This window comes from Rhyacophila brunnea, unplaced genomic scaffold (assembly GCF_057557595.1).
Source record: "Rhyacophila brunnea isolate RB1 unplaced genomic scaffold, BYU_Rbru_1.0 scaffold_11, whole genome shotgun sequence".
In the NCBI taxonomy this organism is placed as follows: domain Eukaryota; kingdom Metazoa; phylum Arthropoda; class Insecta; order Trichoptera; family Rhyacophilidae; genus Rhyacophila; species Rhyacophila brunnea.
This window is the reverse complement of record NW_028232763.1, coordinates 16,518,430-16,534,851: the sequence shown is the minus strand read 5'-3', so window position 1 is coordinate 16,534,851 and position 16,422 is coordinate 16,518,430. Positions and strand designations below refer to the sequence as shown.

Here is a 16,422-nt window from a genome sequence, read left to right as displayed (position 1 = left end):
TGGTCACAGCATAATGACGATATTTTGTGTTATTTATAAAAATATTTGATTCAAATTCAAATTTATTTATTTTTACACACAATGAACATTACAAACTATAAATTTAAGACATGCGTGTTATCTGTGTTTTTGCATAGCTATTGAATGTAATATCTCTCCAAAGCTTGAATGCTTCAGACTTTGAATCTTGAAAATCTGGAAAGGTGTACTTATACGTCAAATTTTAGTTTCGAATACACGAGTTTGTAAGCTGACGCCTCGTGGCAGAAATATAATCACAAGAAGATTCTTAACCCATAGCTTACGGGCCGCACAAAATTGCGATTTTGCTAACTACTTGGCTAGAACATATCGACTGCCTCATGTAATAACACACCAATTCGAAATAGTGTGTTTTATGTTTTTTGAGCTATTGTTGCATAGAAAAAAATACCACACCAGCCAATTTTTTTTTGGATTTTTTTCTCGAAAAACACCCAAAATACTGTTTAAAATAATACTCGTAAGTAGAGTTATGATTATATAACATTTTTTGTAAAATCTTAAATTACATGGAATAATAATCCACTTGTAGTTGGTGTGTTATTACTCGGAAAAAATATACATGCTCCCTACACAAATCATTTTAGTGTATCATTTAACTATGATTTCACCGTGGAATATGACACTAATTCAACTTTCACCTTCAAATCTCGCCTTTTTCAAGATATAACAACACTGTATTGAAAAATCATTATCCTTTGTAATGAATCGCACCTACTTTCATTATCACAAATTGCTTTTGTGACAGTAAAATTGTATTATTTTTGTTATTGTGTACAAATGACTAATTTTAATATTATTATTAATACTATTGGCCTATGGTAGGTACTATTGGAATTCGAATTTAAATTCTAATGGATTTAAGTTATGAACTATTCCATTTAATTAATATGTCGCCAACTAGATCTCGGCGAATATTACAATAAGCTCAAGAGACTAATAAAATAAAGGATGGAAACAATAAAAAAATAAATCTCCTATTTCAGTCAACACATTTTTAGGTTATAATTATAAATGATTCAACCTTAAATATTCTGTCTGTACTATTGGCTCCTACAGGATTTTCAATATTTATAATATTCTGTGTTTCGTAATATAAACTATAACGTCTTCCTATCATTAGTAAGCATCGTATAAATGCATATTTGCACCATTAGTTTCCAATTTACAACCTACAATAATTATTCTTCTTGTATTGATTCCATGACGACTTGTGATAAGTAAATAAGGTAATACTTGCCTATTTTTGCACATGTGTTGACCTTTTTACTATACTTTTATGATAAATATGGTAGTAAAAAAAGTCTAAAAGGTTTATTGCATGTTTGGGTGAAAATTGGATAGTCCAGGTTGATTTTATCCCCATCTGAAGACTCCGAATAGTCCTAGTGATCCTGGATTGTCGGGTTTTAGTTGTTCTTCCAGTGTGCCATTATGACGCAAAAATTTGGAGGAGATTTGGGAATGATTGATGATTTGATTGAAGAAATTACAAAATCTCCAGCAGATCTTACACAGAATGAAATATATCGCTCTATTTTAGAGCATAATAAATAACAGTATACTTCTGTCAGTACTTTGCCACCTTGAAACATAAATGCACTTGTAGACATCACGTCATCAGACATGACGTTGTACCTACTTAGTGCATCTGTACAAAGTATTTTCACTATAAATTGACACACTTGAATCGAGAATAAGAAGAGAGCTGTAATTTAAGACTTGTGCAAAAGGAAGAAAGCCAAAAAAGCATTCAATTCAGGTGAAGAATATGTGAATGAATATAAGAATATTTGAATACCATGGAAGCACTATGTAAAAATTCTTGCCAATTCAAATATGTGCCCAAAAAATGAGTGAATCCGAACGTCAAGTTAGTTTTGATTCATTTTGTATTATTGGCAATCATGAGAAACAATGGGATTACATCTTACGATATGACAAGTCAGTGCAAAAGAAAACCCAAAAACTACCAGCTTCTTTAAGACGTTTAAAAGCACTTATTTATGGTTTGTCATACAATAACGAAATAATAAACTTATGTAAAACTATGTTTTTACAAACACTTTCAATTTCAAATATGTGGGTGGTGAGTGCTTTTAAAAAAAGGAAGAGTCAGAATTGCTATTGTATAGTCAAGGCAGGTACAACAACCGTTCTCATGCACTCAAGGAAGCAAAAAAAAATAGTATAATTGAACATGTTAATAATATATTTCATAAGAAAAGAATCCCACTATGTTAGAAAAAATAGCCAAAAAGAATATTAAGACGAGAATTTGAATATGGTGAAAATGTTTCCCCAATATAGCATATGATTTGGATCAAAATAATATCAATTTCCAATTGCTACTGAACGCCAATATAAAGGCATATTTTTCTCGTATTTCTTCGTCTGAACAGGAACGGAAACAATAATTGAGTAAATTAAATATTTAATAAAAAAATAAAGTGATTATCAGCAACATTTATTATTTACAGAACGTTCGAGAGATGAAACAGGGTGATATAAATCGTGCAAAAGAAAATCACATTACAACTGTTACAGCATGTTTTGATTTACAAAAGTTTTAACTGTATCACAAAGTGAAGTATGAGTCTTTCATTATAAGAGAAAATAATATGCCATCTATAATCTCACTGTTCATGATAGGATGGCTATTAATTGTTACCTTTGGCATCTACAAACAGCTAAGTGAGGTGCGATAGAAATAAGTAGCTGCATAGAAGTATAGAAGTCTTATAAGTACTATTTTTACATATTTTAAATCTAATTTGAAGAATAAAGTTGTATATTATATGATAGTTTTTCTATACTTAATTTAAAAAAAGTTTAATTTACATAACGTTTATAATGCTGCAACGTAATTTACGTAAAATATATAGGTAACAAACTATCCTATCATTTCTTAATTTATACTACCAATCATTATTATGTTGAGTGGAATATTCATTAAGTAACTTTGCAATTATTTTACTATAATATTATGTTCTGTAAAACAATTTCCTCAAACCGACTGAATGGTTAAAATACAGTTTATTGCGATAAAATATTGTTTAATTAAAAAATCTCTTCATATTCCATCAGAATATCTAAACATATTTTTGGTTTAATAAAATATCATCGAGAGAGAAAACACTAAGAGCACATAGTATGTCATTCCCCGTAAAAGTCAAAACAAAAATCTCTCTAAGTCGAGATATTTAAGATTATCTTTCAGAATTAGCATGAAAAAAAACACCATCTCAAGTTACGTGGTACTTTTTTTATGAAAAAAAAAATAATTACGTGGAAAAACACACCAAGTATAGATATATAAACCCTCTAAAAATATATAAACGGGAAAAATCACACCAAATCTAGATGTAATATTTTAGTTGTCAAACTTAACGTGGAAAAACACATTTAGGGTATTATTTCCCAAATTATTGTCTTGCAAAAGTTGATTGTATGCTTAAACGATACTCTATTTAAAGATATAAATTATAATTTAAATAATATTTGCACATAATAAACGGCATTTGCTACACATTTTTTTGAATGGTTTTTTTGCTCTCCTGAAAAGTTGATAATTCAGAGTTAGTGTGTTATTCCATGAGGTAGTCGATATATAATGGACACCGTCCGAGAACACGATTCTCCATGATCCTGTGGCATAACCCTATAGATTTTCCATTCATTGTCTTTATTTAAATAAGTAAATAATTCATAATATTCACTGTTCTGGCAGAAGACACTAATTCGAAAAAATGACATATTAAGTTAGTTATATCAAAATGGTCCTTGTTTCAAACTTTACTGTCTGGAAACCTTCTTAATAAATAAACAGTCTTTATTTCAAAGTCATCCTTTTTACGATTACTTAATAAACTCACATGATAGACCATTTCAAACATTTTAACAACTTCAAAGTCGAATTACTCAAAACTAGTATTCTCCAGTTAGTGTGTTCTCCCAGAACAGAGACGATATATTATATTACAATATGGTCTTTATAACAAAATAATAGATCATAAGATGACAAAAGTGTTGTGAAACAGTGGTAAATTAGTATAAGTAAAACGATCACAAAAACACCCAGGTTTTGAGAAAATTACATAAATATATTTTAAACTCACCTGAAGACCAGTGCTTTACGCACACTGGACTACATACAATAGCCGCCTCATTATCGAGCATTCCTTATTATTTACTCAAATATATGATAAATATAGGAATACAGAACTGTATTAAGTGAATATTTTATTGTTTTTTTTTTATTATTAATACATAACCAACATCGTATGGAATATAATAAGTATGCGCAAAATGACAAGTGGAAAATATTGTATTGCCATATATTTATTAAAATTGTTTTTTTCTTGGAATCACTTTTAACCAAATACCATTTTTACTGGCCGTGACGAATGATGTGATGTGAATTTTTACTTCTTTCTCAGAACGTTCCGTTGGCTCGACGAAAAACTTCGATAAAAAAGATACGAGACCGACTTTGCTTTGCATTTTTCCAAATCTCATGCCTGAAAACAAGGAAAATACGTAATTTGAAAAAAATATATAGACATGAATACATTACTCTCCAAATAATATAGTTATTTGAATTCCTTCAAATTATGATGTAGCATAATATATAATTTGGTGTCCACGATGGCTGATTGACAATGTCGTATGTCGTTGTGCCAACTATTATTTTGTATTATTTTGAAATATATTGAAAATACTTTTTTTAATTTTAATAAAAAAAACGTCGGTTTTACAAGTAAAAAAAATGTAATTATATTGTTTTTATTTTCAATGCTTTAAATTATGTTTATCACAATTTATAATTAATATTGTTATGACTACAAGCAATATTTTCATGTTACAACTGAAGAATCAAATAACAACAAAAAATAATGTATTTTTATTGGACCTTTTACTAGACTATTACTAAAAAATATCTATATTTCAAAACAATGTTTTATAGTCCTACTTTTGATGAAATAGGTAACCCAAAATCTGAGCATAGGTTTTTGTACATCACTGTCTGGTTTATTTATAAAATATGTTATTAAAAATATTTTTGGTTATGTTTTTATACTTTCAAAATGCTGACATATAAGAGAAAAACCATTATATTTTTAAAATTCAATTAGTATCAAGACGTACAGGGTTATAAAAATATTTGGTTCATCGCTCTATATAATGTGCGGTACCTAGCCTGTAAAATAGATTTGACTAGGAGAAATAACATAAATAATCTAATTTATAAAAAGTGTATTTTAAATTATAGACAAAAAGAATTATTAAATATCAATAAATACAACTTAAAATCTGTTTAGTAATTGGATAATCACATGCGGAGCCTATTCTATATATCTTTTAAGTTAAATATTCCAATAAAGTTATTGTTGAAATAGTGAAAATTTGACGTGGGAGGATAACTAAGGAAGGAATGCGACAAAATAAAATAACTTATTCTTGTACATTACGTATATAAATTGTTACTAAAATATATAGTAAGATGTGACAATTTTTTTTCATTTCTGTACCAGTTAAGGTTATTTAAGGGTTCCGTGAGATATTACAATATGCGTCAAAGGTTCCGCTACATAAAAGGTTGGAAATCACAACTGTGGATATAATTGGTTTATTACTACGTATATAATTAAATTACACATCTACGCTATGACAGCTACCATAGTATTTAATGTGATTCTTTTGACAAATAATTTCAAATAGAAATATTTTAAATATTTTATGAGATTAGTCTTAAAAAATATGCAAAATAATTTACCGATACAGTTTCTTGGTCCTTCTCCAAAAGGTAAAAATACCATTGGATGTCTTTTACTGATAGCTTCGGGCGAAAATCTTTCTGGTATGAATTTCTTTGGTTCAGGAAAATATTTTGAATCGTAGTGCAAACCTAGTATCGGTATAACAACACTTATTCCTTTGTCAATTGTCACATTGCTATTTGGAAATGTATATGTTTCATTACAAATTCTTGTCAGCGTTGGTAACGCCGGATATTTTCTCTGCGTCTCGCACATAATCATCTCTAAATACTTCATCTCCATAATTCCTTCATATGAGACTTTACCATTATACTTTTCTAAGGTTTCTTTGATTTCGGTAAAGACCTTTTCTTGCATTTCTGGATGAAAAGCAAGTTCATTCAAAACAAACGCCATTAAAGTTGACGATGTTTCATACCCTCCTATGAAAAAAATGAAAGCTTGGGCCGTGATAAATGCATCAGTAAACTCTATATCGGTCAGTGTTGTTTGATTACTTGTATCTAATTTATCACAATATTCTTTATTATTTTTAAGATCAATTAACAAATCGATAAAGTCGTGACGTTTTTCCCCACTCTCTTCTCTATCTTTAATAATTTCCTTAACCGTTGATATAAAAAAGTTTTCGATGTCAATATCAAATAGTCGCATTTTGAAAAAATTGAAGATTCGCGGTGTTAAAATTCGACAAAAAAGCTTAAGTGTACCATTCATGGTTGGTGTCATAACTTTATTGCCCATTTTTCTAAATGGAGCATTTGTATCAGTAATGGAATTCATTTTTATACCAAACGCACAGGAGCCAATAACCTCAGTTGTAAATTTTGCCATCATATCTCTTAATTCCAATTCTTTTCCATCTTCTATTGTTGTTTCAATTAAGCTTTGAAACTCTTCACCTTTTTCAAGAATAAGATGAAACATATTTCTTAGTTTTCCGGAAGTGAAAATAGGAGTAAATTTTTGTCTCATGATTTTCCATTTATTTTTTTCAACGTTAAAAAGATTCATATTTAACGGTTCAGTAGTTTCACTAAGTTCTTTAAATCTTTCTTGAAAGTGTTGAAAATCTTTTACTAGGACGTGTTTTATAAATTCGGGATCCTTCAACATAATAACAGGATTTCTTGTTTTATAAACACCGACTATTTTTTCATTTGGGAACTCTTTGTACAGCTTATTATACATTCCACCCAATGTTATTCGTATCATGAAATAATCCAAATAGTTTCCGAAAAATAAAATAGGTTTCTTAAATGCCACATTTTTGTTTTTCCAATAATTAAAATGTATTGATAAATATCTATATATGCACAGCAGTAAAACACAGAACAAAATTATAAAACTTAAAAAAACATTCAATGAAAACATTGCTCAACTCTAGTACATAAAAAATAAACAGCAAGTTACTTGTCTGACCTGCTAGAGACAACTGAGACTAATAAAAAATCTTGTGAGATGTAAGCAACATAATATTAATAATTTTATAGTATTTATAATATTATGCTACTACAGATAACGTAAAATACATTAAAAATAATTTTCATTAGGATTGTACAATTTGTATTTGTATTGGCAATAAAAAAATCACAAAATTAAAAGTGTCAATAAAAATTCTCACTTTTCTTCATTGAATCGACACGCTGATCTAAGAATAAGTTAAATCAGGATTAGGATAATTTTAAATGCAATATAGTATGATATAATTGATAAAAACATAGTAAATACGTCATTTACGCCCATGATGACAGAGTGGCTTACGTGTTGGCTTACAATGTTGTGGGTGCCAGTTTCGAATCCTGGGTCTGAAAAAAAATATTCTTTTAAATCCTCGAAGTACCTAAATAATCTATTGTTAAAATTTGAAATAGCTTATATTATTATTTCAATGTATCTATAAAATGTAGATATTATGTTTTATCTTTTTAACATTTGAGCCAAAAGTTTAATTCTGACGACCGGTTTATTTTCACATTTTAATAACGTGTAGGATAGCTCGTCTATAAAAAATGACATTTAATAATAATATTTAAATAATATTAAAATAATTGATGTTTCTTATAACTTTTAAGCAAAATAAGATGTATACATTATTATCATTGTTAGCAGTTAGAGTGGGTGTGATTGTTAGCAAAAAATTCTAGTTTCACTATACTAACATCAATTCGTAGAAGAAAATTGATAACGGAATGATTATAATACAATATTATTTATATAATGTAATGAATAATAACACAATTAGTTGTACTATTATTATATTTTATAGTAATTATCTATTTTCTACATTATATTTTTATCGATAATCCAAGTACCAACAGGTTTTTTCCATTATCCTTTTAGCTGGTGACACATGGTTTAGTGCACGTTATTTATCCTAGTTCAGTTTGATATGAATACATTTTCAAATTTTTGATATTACGTTTAACATATTTTTGGAAAACCTTTTAGGATTTGGTCACAAAATTAAAGATAAAAGAAATATTACACTTTTATTCAGAGAATTATTTGTGTATCTTTCAAAAGATTGTGTAATATTGTATTTTATTCATAAAATATGTTGGTATTATGCGAAAATGTGTCTCTACCCTGCGATTTTTCTATTTCACTTGTTACAGCCTACGCATACCTTTTGACCTTGAAATACTCACTGCTATACAATAATTTACTATTAATTGTCATGTTATAAAAAACATACATAAAGTATTCTGAGGTAAGGAATGACACTTCAAAGGGCGTTTTTTTATTTTAATATTCGATATTAATTGAATTTCATATAAACTTACTTTGCTACTTATCTAATAAATTGATAGCAGGTACGGAACATAATATGGTATAAAATGATATATTATAATATTTAAAATTAGATGATTTACCGAGATGGAATAAAATAAACAAAAAATACACGTATATCGATATTAAAATCAGAAAATCAGTAGCGACATTTTTTATTACTAAGATAATTATAAAAATGGTAAATAAAATCACTAATAATATATTATATCCGGTAAAAATATAGTACCTACTCGATTTTTATAATAATAATAATATATTATGATAAAATACAATTTGAAAGTCATAGTTAACCAAATTCATAACTATCATACAGAAAACACTATTTCTATTCATATACTCGTACATTAATATTAACATAGAGCTCAAGAATATCTGGACATTTAATAATTTTGAGGATTTTACTGCATGGGGGAATCTTAGATTGTGTTGAAATGCGTCCAGTTTTAAAAAAATGCAGGAAATAATATTTTTAAGTTTACTACAAAATAAAATTACTTATTAGTTTTCCATATCATCTTGTATTCTATATACAAGTTTCTTTAATGTCTTTGATAATAACCGTTTTACTTCATTATGGAAATTAAATTTGCTTTATTAAATTATAATTTATTAGTTATTATTTTTATCAATTATTGTTAGTGATAAATTTATTAATAGAACGAACTGTGCTCGTGTCAGATTTTAATAAATATATCTAAATAACAAATGTAATGGAAATCATAATATGTGAGCATGTATATTATTTTAAATAAAATTACTATTAATTACAACAGTACAGTAATATTGTAATACTATACATATTTATTCATATAATACATTCAAGTTTATATCAATATCTTGCAACTAAAAAATAACAAAAATATGAAATATTTCCGTTAATTCTTAAACAGGGTGAGACAATAATAATATGTAAAGGTAGTATTAGATATATCTTCAATATTATGCTTACTTACATATTATTAGAGAATTATTTTTACATTTTACGATGTACATAATATATGAGCTCACTGATGTTTTCTCTACTTTGTACATTTTTGGTACCACACCCATATCTGTTAATAGCTTCACAACCACACATAACTATTGTTAATTTATAGGTTTTACTCTGTGCTTTCAATAGTTTTTTTTTTCATATCACTTGGTAGTCATTGTGACACTGGAATTTAGATTTCATCAGCACGTATATACCACACACCAACCGGTTTACATTAATTTTGGAATTTTATATATTTCATAATCGTTTAAGAATATTGATGTTTCATTCACTTACTCTCTTGACAATTATTACATATTATAGTTTTAATTTATATTATGAAAACTTGTATTTTTAATACAACTATCAAAGGCCATTACACATTTTTTTAATTTTTTTTATACCAGTTAGTATTAACTTCAGCGATTGTATCATTTAACCAGTTTTAATTTGATAAAATGGTCATATAAAATATTAGAACACGTAAGTTATCTACCTACTAAATTTATTAAACCTCCTTCGGTAAATTGCATATGTATTTATTTTATATTCATTGTAATATTTTTATAGTTAATCAGGGTCATCAACACATTTCTTCCCCATTTGATGTCACTATTCAAATTAATTTCATCAAATAAATACCTAAGTATTTATAGAAAATAAGAAAAGATACTTTAAACGGTGAACTTTAACGCGCCAATAGTTCATGAATATAATTATGTATCTACAAACACAGTACTACAACACTTAAAAATATCAAGAAAAATGTAACGGGACTAATAATTGTATACATTTTTTGTACTATGATCAGATATCGATCAAAACAGCAATAAAAACTTAGCAACAAACGTTTTCCTTGCTTGTCTAAACAGTTACTAAAAAGAGTCGCCACGGACAAACATAATACACACGTTTTATTTATATGAAAGTTATCAGAATAGATGAAAATTACCATCAATAAAGTTGTCCTATTATTAAAATAATATTTGGAATATATTATAATTAAACAATTTCGATTATATGATTTTCCAGTACTATCAAATTAATAAATAACAGTTTAATAAAAAATCATTTCTATTTTTAATCAAAAACATTCTCGACTTTTCGAAAATAATGTATACTTAACCTATTATCTGAAAATAATATGACAATATTTTTATCATTTTTATTTAAAACAAGATTAATTAATTGTGTAATAGTTAAAACAAATATCGACGCAATGATTAACATGTTCGTTAAAAAAATATTTATTGTACCTAACTAACTTTTCTGATTTATAAAAAAATCAAGACGATGTGTGTCTTAATAAATTAATTTCTGACAAATTTTGAAACAACGAGGATGTGATTAATAAAATAACGCATTTTATGGACAAAAAGAAGCTTACGGCATACCAGGAAAACTAACCCGTATGTTTATACAGCGTATATTTGAAGTCCAACAGAGGTTCCATATTACAACGTTTTTCTTAGCTCGTATTCTTATTTGTCCGGTACAAATCTTGCAATCGATTTTAAGTAACTTCCCGACTAGCTAGACATTTCAAACTTTTAGAATATATCAGAACATGATGCCAATGCATTTTTAATGCTTTTAGCCATCTTTAAGTAGAATTGAATTCATTTTCAGTTAATTCTGTTTTGTATGAAACGTTATTTCGACACCATTATTGGTTGCAAGGGGTCTGGGGTCTTAGCAACTAAATTATTAATATATACGTGCGTTACTATGGAAATCAATATGACATTTCAAAATGATATTTAAGTATTATTTCTATCAAGTACAATTTTTTTTTGATCGTTTAAGCTAGTCAAGTCAAGTTTATATGATTCAACATAAAATTGTATTTACAAAGTTCTTTTTATCTTGTAATTATTTCTATTTGAAACGTTTGGTTTGGAAGTTAGCTATTTCACTGACCATTTTAAATGATTGAAAGTACTTAAAATCTAAATTTAATATATTTCTATTACTATAAATAAAAATACACTAATTACATAATTAATATTACTAAATGAACAATACTTACTACCTGCATTATGACACGTATGTCTATGAAATAAATTATCACTCAACTAAGTCCTTTAAGTAATCACTCTCCTGGTGTGATTTTTTATAGTAGATTATCTATTGCTTATCTGCGTCCAATTGCATTCTTTGCCACTGCTATATTATAGCTTACCGGGTACAGAGTAGGTATATTGGTGCATTTATTTCTCATTTCAAAATAATTAAATACTCTTGAAAGTTACAAACTGTGAGTTCTATTACCTCAAAGTTAACACCTTAACGACTTTTACTATTGCTTTCAGAGTATATCGCTAAGAGTATGTAGAGGCACTCGCTCAGTTACAAGTTTAATTTGATAGCAGTTCACGGTCTTAACAGTTTGCATATAAAGTTTTTCCGTAGATTGTGAAGCTTCCTTGAATAAATTTTATTATACAACATATTTTAGATGAATACATTTGAGTGATAAATTATCAAAGTTTGATAATTTTATTATTAAAATACAATCAACAAAACTCAAATTTCAGAAAATTATTTCATTTATTGTATCATTTAATCATTCTCTTCATCATGTTAAATATAAATTAGGTACATCAGTTGCGAAGGATGGAGGTAGGCTGTTAAGATCCAACATAATTATTGAATACTAAACTTTGATAGTCAAACATATTAGTTTTCATTTACTTAAGACTACAATGTGTATATAGAGTTTATACTGACAGAACGCATTAACTCAGTTTTTGCTGTTTTTCTGTTTTAAATGCCGAAATATTTACAATTTTACGCTCTACGTCCTGGTAAAAGCACAAAGCATTCAAGATATAATTGTGAGAAAAAAGAAACATTATTAAATCATATTGTTTTTTTTTTATTCTGATAGAAAGCATGATAATGACCTAATGCGTTCTGCGTATACAAAATACAGGACTTGTTACATGTCGTATATTGTGTTTGCCATAGAGCTTAGTCTTTATAATGTAGAAAAAATGGTTTTAAATCATAAAAAAATCTACGTGGGAGAACGCTTTGAAAAAAAAAATTAAAGTCCTTTTTGCGATTATCTCAGAACTTGTTTTAATGACTTAATGCTTTCTGTCAGTATACCCTTTTTAAAACTAACAAACAATATATTATAGTGTTTGTCAGTTTTAAAAATTAAATTAAACCCTGCCTTATCTAAGCCAGAGTCGATAATAGTCAAAAAAATCTCGTTTATCTATGACATGTCTACAATTATGCCGTTAAACCATACATCATTTTAAATATTTTATATATAGAAAAATATTTTTTATTAATAATGGTTTGGTTAGGTAGGGCTAAATGAATTTAAAAAAAACTAACCATCCCCATTTTATTTTTTTAATATGTACCTACTTATTCTTAATTCACCGAAAACAAATAAGTATGACAGAAAAAAATGTGCAGTATTTTGTCGGATCGTCCATAGCATACATAAACAATTATGTTATTGATTTAATTTAATAAAACGCAATTTTTTTGGACGAAACCGGTCATTAACAGTAAAATAAGTACTAAAAAGCGTTTTATTAAATTATATCAATTATACAATGCATTTCCACCATGACAGTTAACATAATAAAAGAAATTAAACAAGTATGGTTTGGTTTAGGCATGGTTAATTGAGATTTTTAAAACAAAGGTGCATTTAAATTGATGCAGTCAAGGTTAGTACAAACATAATATAAAAACCATATATATTATGGTCGCTTATATCATTTAAATTTTAATAACACAAGAGTTGTATATTCGTTGAAAAAATTGTCGTGATTAATAATAATTGCTTTGATAGGCTAATTTGGTTAAGCGAAACGGTGCTTGTGGATTCAACTCCTTCTCAGTGCAAATATTTTTCTTTTATAGCTTTTGTATAGTCATGTTACAGCATCTCTTAAAAATGAGTTGAATTTATTCACATTTTCATTTTCAAGAAAATTGTTAGTTTTTTTAATAAAAAAGGAGAATGTGTGAAGTATTTAAATAAACATTTCTCTAAAAAAATAAAATAACCATAAAAATCGTAATATTATATTATGTACTTAGTTATTTATTTATGTTTTATGTGTTCAACGAATACATATTTGGAAACGTAAAATATTTTTCTTTTTAATGTTTTTTTATATACGTACCCATTGAATATTTAAATTACTTTAAAATGAAATTTATTAGTCAATGCAGTCTTTATTGAATTACGTCGTATTTTGTCGCATTTATTCAACCATAATAATATTATTATTAATATTTCATTTACTTACCAAAACTTATGATTCTATCCTAAGATTGATTTTCAGCCATATCCCATTTTTACTGGCGGTGACGAATGATTTCGGATTGGTGATGATTTTTCTTTCGGTTTTTGACGTTGCCTCCACGGAAAATTTACTCAAAAAAGTTACCAATCCAACGGTACTTTGAATTTTCCCAAATCTTAAGCCTAGAAAATATCCATTTGTTATTAATAATTATTTAAATTTATCTATACTTACTCTATTATTAATAATATTTCGCTGGACCAGTGTACATTCTAAATTTTAAAATATATTATATATTAAGTTATTCTATTACAATAGTTTAGAATATTTTCAAACATAATGAATAAATTAAAATGTACCTAATGCTGAATTAATAAAATAATATTATTAAGGTCTAGCAATCATATTTGGTAGATAATACCAATACTCATTGTATTATAATAGTATACTATATTATACTGACCCTAAACTATGAGAATGAATTTGTGTTGTTATAAAGGATTTAAATACTTTAATATAAGTATCTATTAAATTTGTAGTCGGTGATAAATTAACATAATTCAATGTTGGTATCAATAATATTTACTTTATAGTAAAGTAATATTATTAGTATCAATAATTCAAACGTTCAGATCAGTTAAGAATGTTCTGGTTGGCAAACGTAGCCGCTCATGATATATTATATAGTATTGTATAATATGTAAGTATTTTAATACTATTTGGTAAGCACCAATACTGTAATAGTGATAATAATAATATAATTCAAAATATATTATAAACGTAAGTATGAGTAAAGTTTATTCAAACATTAATAGATGGCAGTAATAATAAAATAGTTTTTATATGTATTCATTATTTTAGTTTAGTTTGAGTTATATAAGTAGGTAGTTGCAGACAAAATCGATTTTCATCACAAATGAATATTAATTATATCAAAAATTTGTATATTTGTAAATAATTTACCAACTTGATAGTATAAAAAATACGTATACGTAACGTCATACATACATAACAATAATAGCGATATTACCTTCCTCATTATTTCTTATTAAAAACCATTTATAAATCAATTTACCAATGCAATTTCGAGGGCCTTCTCCAAATGGTAAATATACCATTGAATGACGTGATTGAATAGCTTCAGGTGTAAATCGTTCCGGAATGAATTTCTCTGGATCAGGATAATATTTCGGATCATAATGAAGAGCATTCACAGGAATTGTCACAGATACTCCTTTGTCGATACTCAAATTTGTTCCAGGAAATGTATACAACGAGTTGCACACTCTTGTTAGAACACCAAGCGGGGGATATTTTCTTAGAGTTTCACAAATAACCATTGATAAGTATTTCATTTCTAAGATTCCTTCATAAGTTATTTGACCATTATATTTATCCAAAACCGAATCAATTTCAGCTTGCACTTTTCCCTGGATTACTGGCTGGAGTGCCAATTCATGTAACACAAAAGACATAAGAGATGAAGATGATTCAAACCCAGCAACAAAAAATGCATAAGCCTGTGCTGCCAAGAATTCATCAGTAAATTCAAATGATTCATCTGTGTTTATGTTTTTTTCTTTAAGATCAATCATTAAGTCAATAAAGTCATGTCTTCTCATTTTACTGTGTTTTCTTTCTTGAACGATTTCTTTAACAGTAGATATGAAAAAATGTTCAATCTCGATATCATGAATTCTCAATTTCAATAAGTCAAACATCTGTGGAGACATGAATCTAAAAAAAGTTTTCAACTGTTTTGCGAACGTCGGTGCAAATACTTTGCGTCCCATTTTTCTAAACGGTGCGTTTTCGTCGGTCATTGAGTTCATAGTTACACCGAACGCACATGACCCAATCACATCTGCAGTGAACTTGGAAAACAAATTACGGAATTCCACTTCGTTTTCAAGTATTACAGTTTGTTCTATGAAGTTTTGAAACTCTTTTCCTTTCTCTATAATTAAATGAAACATGTCTTTTAACTTGCTCGATGTAAATATCGGCGTAAATTTTTGTCTCATGATCCGCCATCTTTCACCTTTGACGAATAACAAATGCATATTAAGTTTCTCGGTAGCATCAGTTACTTCGTCATCTCTGTCTTGGAAGTATTGAAAATCTTTTATGAAAATGGTTTTGATTAAATCCGGATCACAAAGCATTAAGTCTGGTCTTGTTGTTTTAAACACACCAACAAATTTTTCATTTGGAAACTCTTCATACACGTCTTTGTAAATATCTCCCAGAGTCGATCGCATTAAAAAAAGATTTTTATAGTTTCCAAAAAATGGCAATGGTTTCTTAAAGGGTACACATTTGTTTTTCCAATATTTAAAATGCCTTGTCAAATACGCATACACGCAAATTAATAATACGAAGAAACATAAACACCCGATGAACATGATGAACAGTTTACAATAATCTCAAACTGAATTAAAATTCAGAAATTTGATATCGTTGCGTAACTAGGGCCATCATATTGAAAGAAAAGATATCGATACGGTATCTACACTTCTTAATATTACAAAAATTCAACATTTTTTTTGAT

General features: G+C 27.5%; 1 protein-coding gene across 2 annotated transcripts; it reads right to left on the bottom strand.

Moving 5' to 3' along the window:
- Nucleotides 1-934: 934 nt before the first annotated feature.
- On the bottom strand, nt 935-16,293 carry LOC147078429 (cytochrome P450 6B5-like). Of its 2 annotated transcripts, XM_085959402.1 has the most exons (3): nt 14,947-16,293; nt 13,875-14,053; nt 4,424-4,562 (listed from the first exon to the last, which is right to left on the bottom strand). In XM_085959402.1, exons 1-2 carry the CDS (start codon nt 16,274-16,276, stop codon nt 13,881-13,883), a joined length of 1,503 nt encoding a protein of 500 aa, XP_085815528.1. In that variant the 5' UTR covers nt 16,277-16,293; the 3' UTR covers nt 4,424-4,562; nt 13,875-13,880. The 2 variants fall into 2 exon arrangements, with proteins under 2 accessions (XP_085815520.1, XP_085815528.1); XM_085959394.1 differs by lacking the exons at nt 13,875-14,053; nt 14,947-16,293 and adding an exon at nt 5,819-7,239 and having other exon boundaries at nt 935-4,562.
- Between the last annotated feature and the right edge of the window lie 129 nt (nt 16,294-16,422).